General features: G+C 37.2%; 2 protein-coding genes across 6 annotated transcripts in view; both read left to right on the forward strand.

Annotated features, from left to right (window-relative positions):
* The window catches only part of pigr (polymeric immunoglobulin receptor), a 44,088-nt gene that overhangs the window by 6,653 nt on the left and 23,563 nt on the right, over window positions 1–13,872 (forward strand). For 2 of the 5 annotated variants that reach the window (XM_084118621.1, XM_084118619.1), the window contains exons 3-6: window positions 632–713; window positions 844–1,070; window positions 3,834–3,912; window positions 6,806–6,900. The exons of 1 other annotated variant lie outside the window; for it this stretch is intronic. In XM_084118621.1, coding sequence (XP_083974747.1) covers window positions 632–713; window positions 844–1,070; window positions 3,834–3,912; window positions 6,806–6,900 — 483 coding nt within the window. Of the gene's footprint in view, window positions 1–631; window positions 714–843; window positions 1,071–3,833; window positions 3,913–6,805; window positions 6,901–7,107; window positions 7,158–7,472; window positions 8,234–13,872 lie in introns of those variants that run through there. 2 more of the 5 variants (XM_084118620.1, XM_084118623.1) reach the window with 2 other exon arrangements.
* On the forward strand, window positions 8,578–13,243 carry LOC311086000 (polymeric immunoglobulin receptor-like). Its single transcript, XM_084118628.1, has 6 exons — window positions 8,578–8,749; window positions 9,185–9,520; window positions 9,605–9,901; window positions 9,999–10,061; window positions 10,688–10,718; window positions 10,885–13,243. Exons 1-6 carry the CDS (start codon window positions 8,647–8,649, stop codon window positions 10,922–10,924), a joined length of 870 nt encoding a protein of 289 aa, XP_083974754.1. The 5' UTR covers window positions 8,578–8,646; the 3' UTR covers window positions 10,925–13,243.

Here is a 13,872-nt window from a genome sequence, read left to right on the forward strand (position 1 = left end):
TTGTCATTTTAATGTTATGGATATGTGAATTCAACCAAACTTAATGTTCAGGTCATATCCCGCATTCTGCTGACTGTATTGATTTAAAATGATTGTTTCTCGTATTGATACATATTGATATTTTGTGCATCCCTAAATGATCTATAAACCACTGAAGCGTTTGTCAAGTCAAGTCAAGTCATCTTCATTTATATAACGCTTTTAACAATGTAGATTGTTTCAAAGCAGCTTTACAGAGATAAACGTATAATTTAAGGTAACAGAGATTTTTTTTGCTTTATAGCGGTTCTTTAATAAAGTTATTTTCCAGCTAAAGTTAGTTTTGTTTGATTCACTTACGTCGCAACGATCATTTGTTATTAAATTAGGGGCCGCTAGGGCGACACCATTCTCTCTACACAGACTTTAAACGCAAACCTGTGAGAAACGCTGATGGCGTTCACATGCGCATTAAGAATTGGTTCTATAGTTATGTGCGTTTGAATATATGTGCGCAGGTTTGTAATTCCCTACAAACCAAGCCTAAACAAAGTACTGGTCTTTCCTTATAAATATTGATACAGAATTTTATTTTTGTGAAGGTGTCATAGAGGTGTAGTAGTCAGCGTAACTCATGGTGGTTTTGTTGCAGGTGTGTCAGTGGTGAACAGTATGGTGAGTGCAGATGAAGGCAAAGGTGTCACTGTTCAGTGTCTCTACAGTAAGAACCTCAGGTAGCCCATATACATATACATATACATATACATATACATACAGTATGTAATTAAAATTTTGTCCATGCCAAACTTTTTGCTGATTCATTCCTTATTTAAAAAAATCCTTGTATTACTGTTTTCACTGCAGGTCCAGTGAGAAGCGGTGGTGTCGCAGTGGGAACTGGAACTCCTGCATGGTGACGGATTCTGAAGGAACATTCAGCAGTAGAAACGTGTTCATCCACGATGACAAGATCAGCATGTTCACTGTGACACTAACGCAGCTGGAGATGAGAGACTCGGGCTGGTACTGGTGTGGAGCCGGGCAGCAGCATGGGGCTGTTCATGTGTCAGTCACACCACAAGCCACTACACGTATGTTACACAGAGCCTATCGCTAACATCACAAACTACATTCTTACAGTTTTTGGTAGAAACGTGTATGCAAAACTCAATGTCACAATGTCAGATGTCAACATGTTGTAAGTGCTGTATGGTTGCTGCTGCATTGCATCACTATGGAAGTTTGTTTGGGAATAGAAAATAACAACTTCATTGTGACTTTTTATTTGCAATTATGACTTATGATTTCTTAAAAAATTACGAGTTTAGATATAAATTCAGAATTGCAGGACATAAACTTGCAGTTGTGAGAAATAAAGTAAATAAATGCGAGATATAAACTTGCAATTGCAAGAAAAAAGTCAGAAATGGGAGTTTTTCAGTTTCACAATTCTGACTTCTCGCAGTTCTGAGTTTATAACTCTCAGTTCTGACTTTTCTTGTAATTGTGAGTTTGTCTCGCAATTCTGACTTAATAGCAATTTCAAGTTTATATTTCACAATTCGGACTTTATTTCTTAAAATTACGAGTTTAGATATAAACTCAGAATTGTGAAAAGTAAAGCCTGAATTGTGAGATATAAACTCGTAATTGTGAGAAGTGTAGAAAATTAATATAAATAAGTAATCATAACTTGTTATTATGAATTATAAATATTTGGATCAGTTAATCGAATAACTTGTAGCTGATTTAATATTACAATCAAATAATCTGTTCATCCAATGAACACTTAGTATTGATCTGTCTTAACTCTCAGAAAATATATTTTTTATGGCCACAGAAAATGAACTCTTTCCTTAGCATGTAGCTGTGATAGCATCGTTAAATTGACGATGATTTACAAGCAAGGGACCAGAATCCACTCGTTGTGTGATTGTACACACAGTTTTATTTAACTAAATCACTAACACATAACTATCTAAATAAACACACACAATCCTGCATACATGGGTAAAATGGAAAGTGAAAGTGAAAGTGAATGAAACTGGAAACAGAAACAGGGAATGAAGCAAGGAAATGAGTAATTTAACCATCTAAACAGAACCATTCTGACTTCAAAGCTCCTTTTTAAGAGAGGTCCACCTCTTATAATAAACCTCAGTTTAGTTAATTGTACGATACTTGCATTGCCTTAGCTGTTGAAAAAGCGTCTGCAGTCTCAGGATAAAGTCTTGATTCTTCTGTGAGTCGATGGTGTGGAAGTTGCAATCAATTTCTTCCGTGTTGAATGAAGACATTTTGATGAAGTTGCGATGCTAGTCTGACTGTTTAAACATAGCTGGCATTAGTCGAGGCCTGAGGGCCGGGCGAGGCTCACAGAACAGCAGCCAGAAGATGCAGAAAAGAAGGAAGTGGGATCTGTACGCTTTAACCTCTGAGGATGGTCTCTCATAGGGGTCATGAGCCTGTGGTAACTTAAAGGAGAACTCCGGTCAATTTTAACATTGAGCTCATTTTTTTATAAATTTGGTGTGCTGTCAGTACAGAGAACAACGACAAAAATCGGTGTTGCCTACACCGTGTTATCCTCTTTTTAAAATTTGCACTCTGTTGACTTCAATGGGGCATATTTTAAACCTGCTTTTACCCTCTTAACATCCTTGATGTGTCATTACAAGTGCACAGCCAATGTGAGTGATTCCTTCAGAATTCTGTTTTCGGTCGAAGTCCACAGTAATCAATTGTCGAGTTCACGCGCGTGATCATAGGTAACTAAACCTATGCGCGTGAACTCGACAATCGATTACTATGGACTTCGACCGAAAACAGGATGTAAATACAGGTATGAGCGCTGGCTGAAATAACATCACTTTTATTCATATCTTTCTCATCTACTGCAGTCAGATTCACCCGTGTTCACTCTGAAGGAATCACTCATATGACCTGTGCACTTGTAATGACACATCAAGGATGTTAAGAGGCTAAAAGCAGGTTTAAAACTTGCCCCATTAAAGTCAACAGGGTGCAAATTTTAAAAAGAGGATAACACGGTGTAGGCAACACCGATTTTTGTCGTTGTTCTCTGTATTGACAGCACTCCAAATTTACAAAAAATGAGCTCAATGTTAAAATTGACCGGAGTTCTCCTTTAAGCTTTCGGAGGGAAAGTTTACGATTATTTCTATTCAAGCATGGTAATTTGCATATTTAACTGGATTGGCTGTTGATGCAGAAACTATTAAGGACAACTGTTCTTGTAATACTAATATGTTGCATAGGTATCAACATATAATATACACAAGCATTTAGATCATGAAAATACAAATTCAAAGATAGCTAACATGGTATAGGTCAGGTTACATTAACTGGTGGTTCTATCATAAAGCATGCATACAGTATACAATACAAAAGACACTATACAGGACAGTAATAATCACATACAGTGTTCTGAAGATATGCACGTTCCTTCATAGCGGGTGTTCTATGAATGATGTGGAAGAGTCCTTTTTATGGTCATTATGTGTGTTTCAAAAGGGGTATAGAGTAAGAGTTGAGTCTTTCACTTTCGTTTTGGTAAATGGCTTTCATGTCTGGGTGTTAGTTGCTCTCCGGGGGTTGTCCACAGATACCTTGGTGTCTCTTTTTGTTGTTGGTTGAGGGGTTTTAAAGATTGTTAAATATAACAAATAATTATGTCTGATAGGTCCAGCAGTTACAGATGAAAAGTCAGAATTGTCTGATAAAAAGTCACAATTACCTTTTTTTCACATGGTGGAAACAGGCTTCCATACATCACTGATCTGAAGTTAAACTCTGCTCAATTTTGTCACATTTGATCTCTGTCCTTGTGCCAGGGGCCACAGTGTCTCCTGTCCAGTATCTGAAGACAACAGTCCGGACTCCATCTGTAATGGGCACAAATGACCCTCACAGGTGACTTCTGTATATTTCCTCATGGCAAATTAAAAAATAGGGATAAAAAGCTGTCAGCAATGAGCAATACTGAGATCTGTCACATACACTCTTAAAAATACACTCTTCTCTATTGGTATTGATGGTTCCATGAAGAACTGTTAAAATCCATGGAAATGCTCCAATCCAGGGAAATGCTCAATGCTTCTTTACAGTGGAAGAATGTTCTTTAGATTTTTTAAATGTTCTTCACACTAAGAAAATAACGTTTCTTTTAAAAACTGATCACTGAAAGGTTCTTCTATGGCATTGCTGTGAAAAACCCATTTTGGAATCTTTATTTTTAAGAGTGTATGAATGAATATTCTTTTACCATTAGTTGATATTTGGGTAACACTTTATTTTGATGGTTCCTTTTGAACATTCTTTTGACTATATGTAACTTTGCACCTACATGTCAACTAACTCTTATTAGAGTATTAGTAGACTGACTGCTTAATATCTGCTAACTCTTTATTGTTCCTCCAACAGACATTACTGACTATAAAAAAAGCACTAAATGGTTTAGCTCCCCAGCGAACTCTTAACGCATTTTTGTCCTTTACGTCTATTGCGATCTCAAAATTCTGTCCAGTTGTAATACCTAGAATATCAAAATCGACTGCCGGCGGTAGATCCTTTTCCTATTTAGCACCAAAACTTCCTAAAATTGTCCGGGAAGCAGACACACTCTGTCAGTTCAAATCTAGACTAAAAACACATCCCTTTAACCTGGCATACACATAACACATTATAAGGCCTCCTTCCCTTCCCTTTAACTGCGAAGATAAAACGCTGTCAAAATAATTACGGTTCACATGGCTAAATGATTCTGCATTATACATTTTTAAGGCCAGACAAGTAATTTGTTGTGTTCAATTTGTAAAGAAAGACTACACGCCTGCGCACATATATATTCAAACTGTTGTGTGGTGAGAAAAGACCCAGTAGCGAATGACAGTCAAATAGTCTTTTAATAGAACGTAAATGAGGCAGCCACCAGCAAGGCGAGAAAACAGAAATCTTCTTGAGAATAATCACAACAGAAACAGCCAAAACATAAGGCCAGTAATCATCAACGGAGAAATCTTCTTGAGAACGAGCTTAGACAGTGGTCAGCGTAGATGCTCGGGCACAGCTGGCGGCTAGCCTCTGGTCACACAGGAGAGTACACAGAAGACGCACAGCGGGGAACTGCAGCGGCACAGTCAAGCGCAGCACTAGGCACAGAGAGCTGGTTAGAGCATAAGCAGTATAATACTTGCAGCTAGATGAATCCCCGACAGGACAGGACAGGACAGGACAGGACAGGACAAGGACAAGGACAAGGACAAGGACAAGGAAGAGCGAGTGTGCAACAATATACTTCTTTCATCAGTAGTCAACGAACAATCTGACAAAGAGGCAGGAGGAAGAGAGAGGAGAAGTAGCAAACGTAATCAGAGAGAAAAGGGGACAGGTGCGATGTACTTAGAGTAGAGCAGGAGAAGATAGGAAACAGCTGGGAAGAGGAGAGTGAGTGATTGAGTGCGTGCGTAAAACAGGTGAGTGTGATAAAGCAAGTGACCAGAAGAGGGCGGAAAAGGATAGGAAGAGCCAGGATCATTACACAAACGCACATACCTATAGACTAAACACATAACACGCATGTGCACGCCGCCAGCGTTTTCACAGGTTCGTGTTTTTTAAAGTTTGCGCAGAGAGAACTTTTTTTTTTCAATTTTTCAAGGCTTCCACCTTGGAACCTGTTTCAAGGTTTGCGTTCTCCAGCCGCCAGGCACTGTTGATGTGCGAATGAGCAGCCGGAGTGCGTTTAGGGTTTTCTGTTAGAGCGGTGTCTTGTTAGCGGCCCCTAAGTTAAAGGAACACTCCACCGTTTTTTGAAATAGGGCTTATTCACCTTCTTTCCTACATTTAGATAGGTGGGCAAATGCATTTTTGTCTCAGTGCATGCATTGTTTTGGTTTGACAGGGTCGGCGCTAGCTTAGCTTAGCATAATGAATGGAATCCTTTGTTGCCAGCTAGCATGTCCTGAGTAAAAGTGATATAAAAAATAAATAAAAAACACCTAATTACTTCTTGTGGCCTGTGTATTCACAACAAGTACAAATAGTGATGCAGATTAACACTAGGCGATTTCCTAGGCAGATATTGACTTGGGACTATATTAGGGGGAAGCATAGGTGCTTCCCCCTAATATAGTCCTTAATATACAAGTCAAAATCTGCCTAGGAAGTCGCCTAGTGTTAATCTGCATCTGCATCGCAGATTTGTACTCGTTGTGAATACGCAGGCCACAAGAAGTAAAGGTGTTTTTTATTTATTTTTTATATCACTTTTACTCAGGACATGCTAGCTGGCAACAAAGGATTCCATTCATTATGCTAAGCTAAGCTAGCGCCGACCCTGTCAAACTAAAACAATGCATGCACGGAGACACAAATGCATTTGCCCACCTATCTAAATGTAGGAAAGAAGGTGAATAAGCCCTATTTCAAAAAACGGTGGAGTGTTCCTTTAATAACTAATGATCTTTGCAACGGAACGGAAGTGAATCAATCAAAACACTTTAGCTGGACAATAACTTTATTCTAGAGCTGCTGTAAAGCCAAAACAATCTCTGTTACTTGTTTCCTATTATCACTGTAAAGCTGCTTTGAAACAATCTATATTGTTAAAAGTGCAATATAAATGAAGGTGACTTGACTATAAGTAACTTTGCAACTACTTATTCTAACCCTACCAGTCTACTAATAATCTACTATATAATAGACTAATAAAAGAATGTGTTAAAGAGACCATCAAAATAAAGTGAACCCGATATTTGACCAACATTAACATTGGTATTCGACTAACACACCATGTCTGTTTCAGTCGTCCTGTTTGGGAGTCTCTTCTCGTGGTGTGTGGGGTAGTACTTCTGGTCATGACTGTCTCTCTGGCACTTTGGAAGTTGCGGAAACATTATAGTAAGTTTGTGTTTTAAGTGGCCTAAAAAGTTATTGGTTACTTCCAAACTCATCTGGAACATTACTCCATTCTGATTTCTAAGCTTAACTGATGTCTCTGGATTTGTAGACTACCTGTTTTCCTTCATTAAACCTCAAACTCAAAAGGTTGTGTTCTCATTTTTCTGTGAATAATGCTTCACAACTATTTTTTGGTTCATTTTGCAGAGGAAAAGCAGAAGCATCAAAGGACAAATGAAACGAACAATGATTTCACAGTCAGTGCAGTTTATCTCTGTTATCTAACAGTCACATCACCCAATTTACTTTCTTCGTGTATATAACCTTGTCTCTTTGAGGATGATTCATTGATGCATATTATTATGGAAACGGAATAAAAAATAAAAACAATTGTTGCCACTTTTTATCTCACAACTGACTTTTTTTCCCTCAGAATTGTAAGATATAAACTAGCAATTAAAAAAGGGTAATTGCGATATAAAGCTCTTGTGGTGACCAGTGGATGTTTAATGATGCAAATATTGATAAGTTCTTCTGGGTGCAGTATTTGATAGTATTCTGCTTGTTTGCAGATGTGTCCATGGAGAGAAGGAGACTATAAGAACACCTCAGTGATTTTCCTGAATGCTCCAGCTCAGCAGGTCCAAATGCTCTAACAGAGGAGCCTCGTGATGGGAAACAACTCATGGACATTCTGATGATGGAGAATTTAAAGTGAGCTGATGGACACTATGACTCTAGTCAATGAAAGACCTGCAGAATCGAGAAACTGGGGTTATATTTGACATTTCTTCACATTTAACAGTTAAATGGAGTATAATCTTTAATTTCAATGCATTTTTCATGTTGTATATTTCATGTTTATCTGTCTGTAAGTAAAGGTGGATTCAGAAATATCGTAATTACAAGATTCCAACTTGTAAACTCTGAAAGCTCTGACTTGTACCATGTGACTGCTGCAGATTCAGTTTGGCGTTGATAGCGCTGCCATAGAAACGCATAATTCTGAGTCCAAGAACAGCTTTGAGTAGAACGTCACGGATTGTCATCTAGTAATTACGGTAATTATGGTAAAAACACAGCTTTTGTACAAGACTTGTTATGAGTGAGTAGTGAGTGTGGAATGGATGTGTTCTTACTAAGCGCTGTTTATTTAACACAGTGAAGGAAATGTGTGAGACACTTGTGAATGATTTTAGAAGAGGGGAAGTACTGAGTGTCTCACTCTTGTTATTTTTGTCTTGTCATGTTTTTTTATCTGCAATTTTCCATTATTAAATTCAAGTGCTTTATTCACATTTTGTTTCAAGCTGTATTAAAATCTTTAATTGAGGTTGTTGGTCACCTGCTGTCTATTCATTTGCTTACAAGTGTTGACCACACACAACTCATTTATGGTGTGACCGACTGCAGTAGTTCTGTAAGTGTAAAATGAGAGTAGAGAAGGAAACATCGCCACTACCCAGTAATACCAGAAGGAACCGCTTTTATGGCGACTGCATTGCATGTAAAAGTAAATAATTATTTTTCAGAATAATTTTAGACTTCTTGACCAGGTGATGCATTTGTGATTTTTGTAACATTTGCAATCAAGCATTATGACATTTTATTGTAAATAAAGTTTTTTGCCACGAGCAACCACAGAGCACGGATGCAGGAAGTGAGTCTAATACAGCTAGAGCTTTAAATATAGGCAAACCCTCGAGTGATAAGCTGTGTCTGTGGTATTAAGAAAGGGAAAAGAAGATGTACGCAAAGATGATGCAGAGAGAAGAAACATTGCAACTTTTTACGAGAAGGAATGTCAGTTTGAAGAAGTTCATTGTGTTTTTCCTTTGGTTTATAACAGGCAAGTGTTGAGTTTCTTCATACGGTTAGTTGGCATGTTCTGCTGTATGACATGCTGTACTCCAGCTAAAACTATTTCAAACAGCATTTTGCAATATTTATTTTATAATTACAGACTTTTATTAATAGAGAAATTAATTTGTCATGCCACTGGACTATTTAAGATGAACCAAGTGAAGATAAAAAGTGCCTTTGAAAGAAATGGTGACTAGTTAGACAAATACCTTATACATTCATATTGATTTTGACTTGATCTTGATTTTAAAAAAAGTCCAAGCGCCTGTTTTGTGTTGCCTTTGTATTATTATTATTATTTTTATTTATTTTTTACTGATACTTAAAATAAATGGTGTATAGCATGTGCATGTAAATATATATTTTTTATCATTAACATTGACAAATTAGTCAAACTAAAGTTGATCTTTTCTTCGCGCAGGTCCTGAATGCACAACAGGATCAGTAAACAGAAAGTTAACGGTTCAGACTGGAGGATCTGTCATTATTCCATGTTATTATGACAGGAAATACACAGAACACAAGAAATACTGGTGCTTTCATGACTCGACAGCATATAATTACTGCTCTATTGTGGCATATGCTAATGAAACCAGAGGAAAAGTGTCTGTAATCGATCATCCAGATCAGAGTTTCTTTACTGTGACTATGAGAAACCTGCAGCATGAAGACACTGGATCTTACTGGTGTGTTGAGGAGATTGGAGGAAAACTTCAATTTGATGAAAAAGAGCAGCTTCATCTCACAGTTCAATCAGGTATGAGATGAGTTTCACATTCAGATGAATAATTATGAACCTGATTCCTAATAAATCTCAAATGTCTCGTGTCTGTGTGTTCAGCTCCTGATGTGTCTGTGATGAGCAGCAGTGTATCTGGACATGAAGGTGATAATGTCAGTGTCCAGTGTTTCTACACTTCTGGATATCAGAATACACTCAAACAGTGGTGCAGATATAAAGATGAGGGCTGTTACACTGGGAAGAGGACTGACACATCCCAGAATTCATCAGTCCAGATCAGTGATGATGGGAGAAGCTCCTTCACTGTGTTGATGACTGGACTGAGACTCAGTGATTCTGGATGGTACTTCTGCTCTGCTGGAGATCTCCAGGTTTCTGTTCAACTCACAGTCACTGGTAAAACTCATTCACTAATCTAATCTTTATAGTTTTTCCTGCTGGACAATTAAGGGGATAAGGCTAAAAAATTTTTTACATCTTTTTCTTTGTTCAGTTCCTGATGTTTCTCTTGAAGATCCACATGTTCCTGTTCTCACTGTCACTGCACCAAAACCAGGTAATGCAGAGTCTTACTGGTGGTTATGATAAATTCATAATAAATAATTGTATTATTTTATTCTTTGACAACAGTTATGACCACAGAAATATTTGAGAGCAACCAGTTAGATAAGTAAAATATTAATCAGGATTTATATTTGCTGTCATGGCCTGATTATATGATTATAAATGTATTCCTAAAAATCTAAACTCCACTTTAGACATTCTAACTTTGCAACTACATGTCAACTAGCAATAATCATTAGAGTATTAGTAGAATGTCTGCTTAATATCCGCGAACACTTTATTTTCCCCCAACAGAAGTTCTACTGACTATAAATAACTTTGCAACTACATGTCAACTTATTCTACTCACCCTAACCCTAATCATAACCAACCATACAGAGTCTGCTAATACTAAGTGTTAGTTGACAAGTTGCAAAGTTACTCATAGTTAGTAGAATGTCAAGTGGACTATTGAAATAAGTGTAACCAATTTATTTACATAATAGTTGAATTCTTTGCATTTCTTAATTTTTTTGCATGTGTTGTTGTCTTTTCTTTCCTTTTCCAAAACCAGGTAATATAAGTGCATCAAATAATTAATAAAAATTTGCTTTATTCCCACTTTTTCATTTCTTACAGCATCTGTAAGCACAGACACCGAGAGGAGCACGTTAGTATTAACATGTTTTCATTATTCAAATTGATTGAAATACAGAATGAGCAATGTAAAAAAGAAAAGAAAAAAAAAAGACTTAAATCTACATGATGTGTCTTGTTTAGCACTCATATGTTTATCTTTGTGCTGCTGTCATATCTTTCTATATCCTCTCTTTCAGATGGGACGTGATGGAGCGTTTCTGTCAGTCACAGAATTAGAGATCTATTCTCCACATTGACCAGAAGGACTTTTGTCTGTCGGTAAATAACAGGTTTTGTGAAACTCATTAGATTTGTATTTGTTACTGTCAAGGTTAAGGTTAGCAGAGGACTTTAGTTCTGCAGTAGGAAGTCCTCATTGCAAGTCCTCATTGCGCCCTCTTTGTGCTTTGTGCCTCTTTTGTTTAAAACTCTTTGTGCTATAAATCAGTGCATTTATGATTACGATAATAAAGTAATATGATAACAGTTTGCAATGTAAAGCAGCATTGGCTATTTTTGTACAGCTATAATGACTATGACACCCATAAGCTTCACACATTCAATTTACAAATGGCTGCACACTTCCATTTAACACACAGGGGATACGGTTGGGTTCGCTGCAGGACTCCAAATGAACACAGTATGAATTTTGTATGTTAATCTTGAGATACATTTAGCAGAACCAGTATAACTGCAAAATTTGTATGTTTCTGTCTTAATATCTGCCCAACTAACAGAGAATGTTCCCACAACTTTCACATTTTGTAAATGTTAAGATAAAATGGTCTTTTAACATTATTTGATATGCATTCTCTTGATGTTGTGAAAAAACTTCTATAGACGTTCCTGGAACGTCTTCATGATTGTTTTTGTTTGAATGTTCTCATAACAGTGTGAGAGAGCGTTTTGAGAACAACATTTTCAGAACATCCATATGACGTTATTTGTACTTGATGAATTTTCGCATATAATGCTGACAGAAAATGTCCTTGGAACAACATTCTTTCAATGTCCTTATGTTATTGATATTTGATGAATCGTAATGTTAATATTCTTAAAATTTTCAATTTCAATATTATGTTTTAAGTAAAATAAGGTTAAGAGAATGTTGTACTAACATTATTGTAACCTTTTAAATAATTTTCCAATCACACAGAATGATTTTAGAAATATTGCAAATCACTCTTGCAAATCACTGTATTTTTTCCCGCTCAAATGGCGCTTTTCCATTACCAGTACCGCCTCGACTCGACTCGCCTCGCCTCGACTCAGCTCGGCTCGGCTCGCTTTTCGCTCCGTTTTCCATTGCAGATAGTACCTCCACAATAGTACCGGGTCGTCATAGCCATAGATATCATATATAAAGGCTAGATGTCTCGTGCGCGCTGCTGGCCAATGGAGGTCGACGTCCGCACGTGGCGGCCATCTTGCGGCAGTGCGCTCGCTCACTCGTTTAATGGTGCAAATACTTTTAAATAACCATAACTTGCCCAATTTTCTACCGATTTTCAAACGGTTTGGTTTGTTATAAACGTCAGAGATGTAGTTATGACACTACATACATACACTGCATACATATGAAAAATTATAACATACATGTTCAAGCATTCGGAATTATAGCCACGTTAATAACGTTTGTAAGAAACCAAACCGTTTGTAAATCCGTCAATATTTCAGCGAGATATGAGGATTTGTGTGCATGCTGATCACTCACCTTAATGCACAGAGCACTGACATAAGATGGCCGAACGGTGATGCCGGAAGTGACTGCGCCATAAGACATCTAGCGTTTATATATGATATCTATGGTCATAGCGACGCCGCAGGAAACTGCCGTGACTTAATCTTTTACGCGAGACACACCCGCTACCCACACACACAGGACAATGGAGGAAATCGAGTGTATGCTGTTTTTGGATGTTTTTGTTTTTGTTTTTGCTGTTTTTTATTCAGGATACTGCGTCTGGCGCGTGCAATGATGACGCAGTGAATAGTGACGATTCTCTCTGACCAATCAGCAGTCTGCCGTGATTTCACGTCACATTTTAGTATCACCTCAGCTCGCCTCAGCTCGCTTAGAACCTCGCCGGAGGTGGTACGAAAAAAAGTACCTGGAAGCAGGTACAGGTACAACTTTTACACAGTGGAAAACCAAACAGAGCCGAGTCGAGTCGAGTCGAGCCGAGCCGAGCCGAGCTGGTACTGTGTAGTGGAAAAGCGCCAAAATTGTACTCTTTCCTGTCAATTCTCCTAATAAATCCCAATGTCAGTTACATCTGTAATGGTCATAAGTAGAACTGGATGAAATGTCAGTATTTGGAGATTTAATTGTCATTAGTTCATATTGTGTTTGGTTAATCGATCATCATGTGTTACACCCATATCTCTCATTTTGGGTCTTAAATCTGCAAGATAAACTGGGTTGTGTAGCATCATGAAAGTTAATATGCACAGACATAAACAAAACTACACAACTTAGACTTTTAGTTGATAAACTATGTGACTTTTAATACCTGCAAAAGATGTATTACTACCTGTGACATAGACATGCATGCCAATAAAACAAATAAAACAAAAAGATTTTAGCTTGGTAACACTTTACAGTAACGTTCAGTTCATTACAATTAGTTAATGCATTACTGTAAGAGTGATTTTTTAAAAATGTATTGTTTGTTTTTTACTTATTAAGGTTTTATAAATATAAATTTGTTCGTAGTTAATTCATTTTTGTTCGTAATAAATTAATGTTAATTTACATTAGTGTATGCAGAAATTAATATCAATCTAAACGTTAAAACAGTGTTATTCATTCTTAGAAACGTGAGGTGTATACTATCACAAATTGAAACTTTGATACTTTTGATAACTAATACTGAACATCCATCAAGCAATGGAAGAAATATTGATTGCACTGTATTTTATGAGTATGTACAGTCTGTTCACCCCTTATCCATGTGGTCCAAGACTTTTAAGGGCATTTCCTTCTCTGTCTATGATAATATGAGGGCAGAAAGCAGAAGCTGAGCAGTTGTACTACTGAACTGCAGTGAAAACCTCATACAGGACACATAAGCAGGAGCAATCGCAATGACTGCATACGAGAAGGCAATATTCTACATTTCAATCGGGTTTTGGCTCACTTTAGGTGAATATTAAAGGGTTAGTTCACCCAAAAATGAAAATTC

Source organism: Abramis brama (assembly GCF_963993115.1).
Source record: "Abramis brama genome assembly, chromosome: 7".
NCBI classification, from domain to species: Eukaryota; Metazoa; Chordata; class Actinopteri; order Cypriniformes; family Leuciscidae; genus Abramis; species Abramis brama.

Coding starts and splice junctions, on each gene's coding strand:
- LOC311086000 (XM_084118628.1), top strand. CDS start 8,647: ATGTACGCAAAGATGATGCAGAGAGAAGAAACATTGCAACTTTTTACG. Junction 9,521..9,604: donor TCATCTCACAGTTCAATCAG/GTATGAGATGAG, acceptor CTGTGTGTTCAG/CTCCTGATGTGTCTGTGATG. Junction 9,902..9,998: donor TGTTCAACTCACAGTCACTG/GTAAAACTCATT, acceptor TTCTTTGTTCAG/TTCCTGATGTTTCTCTTGAA.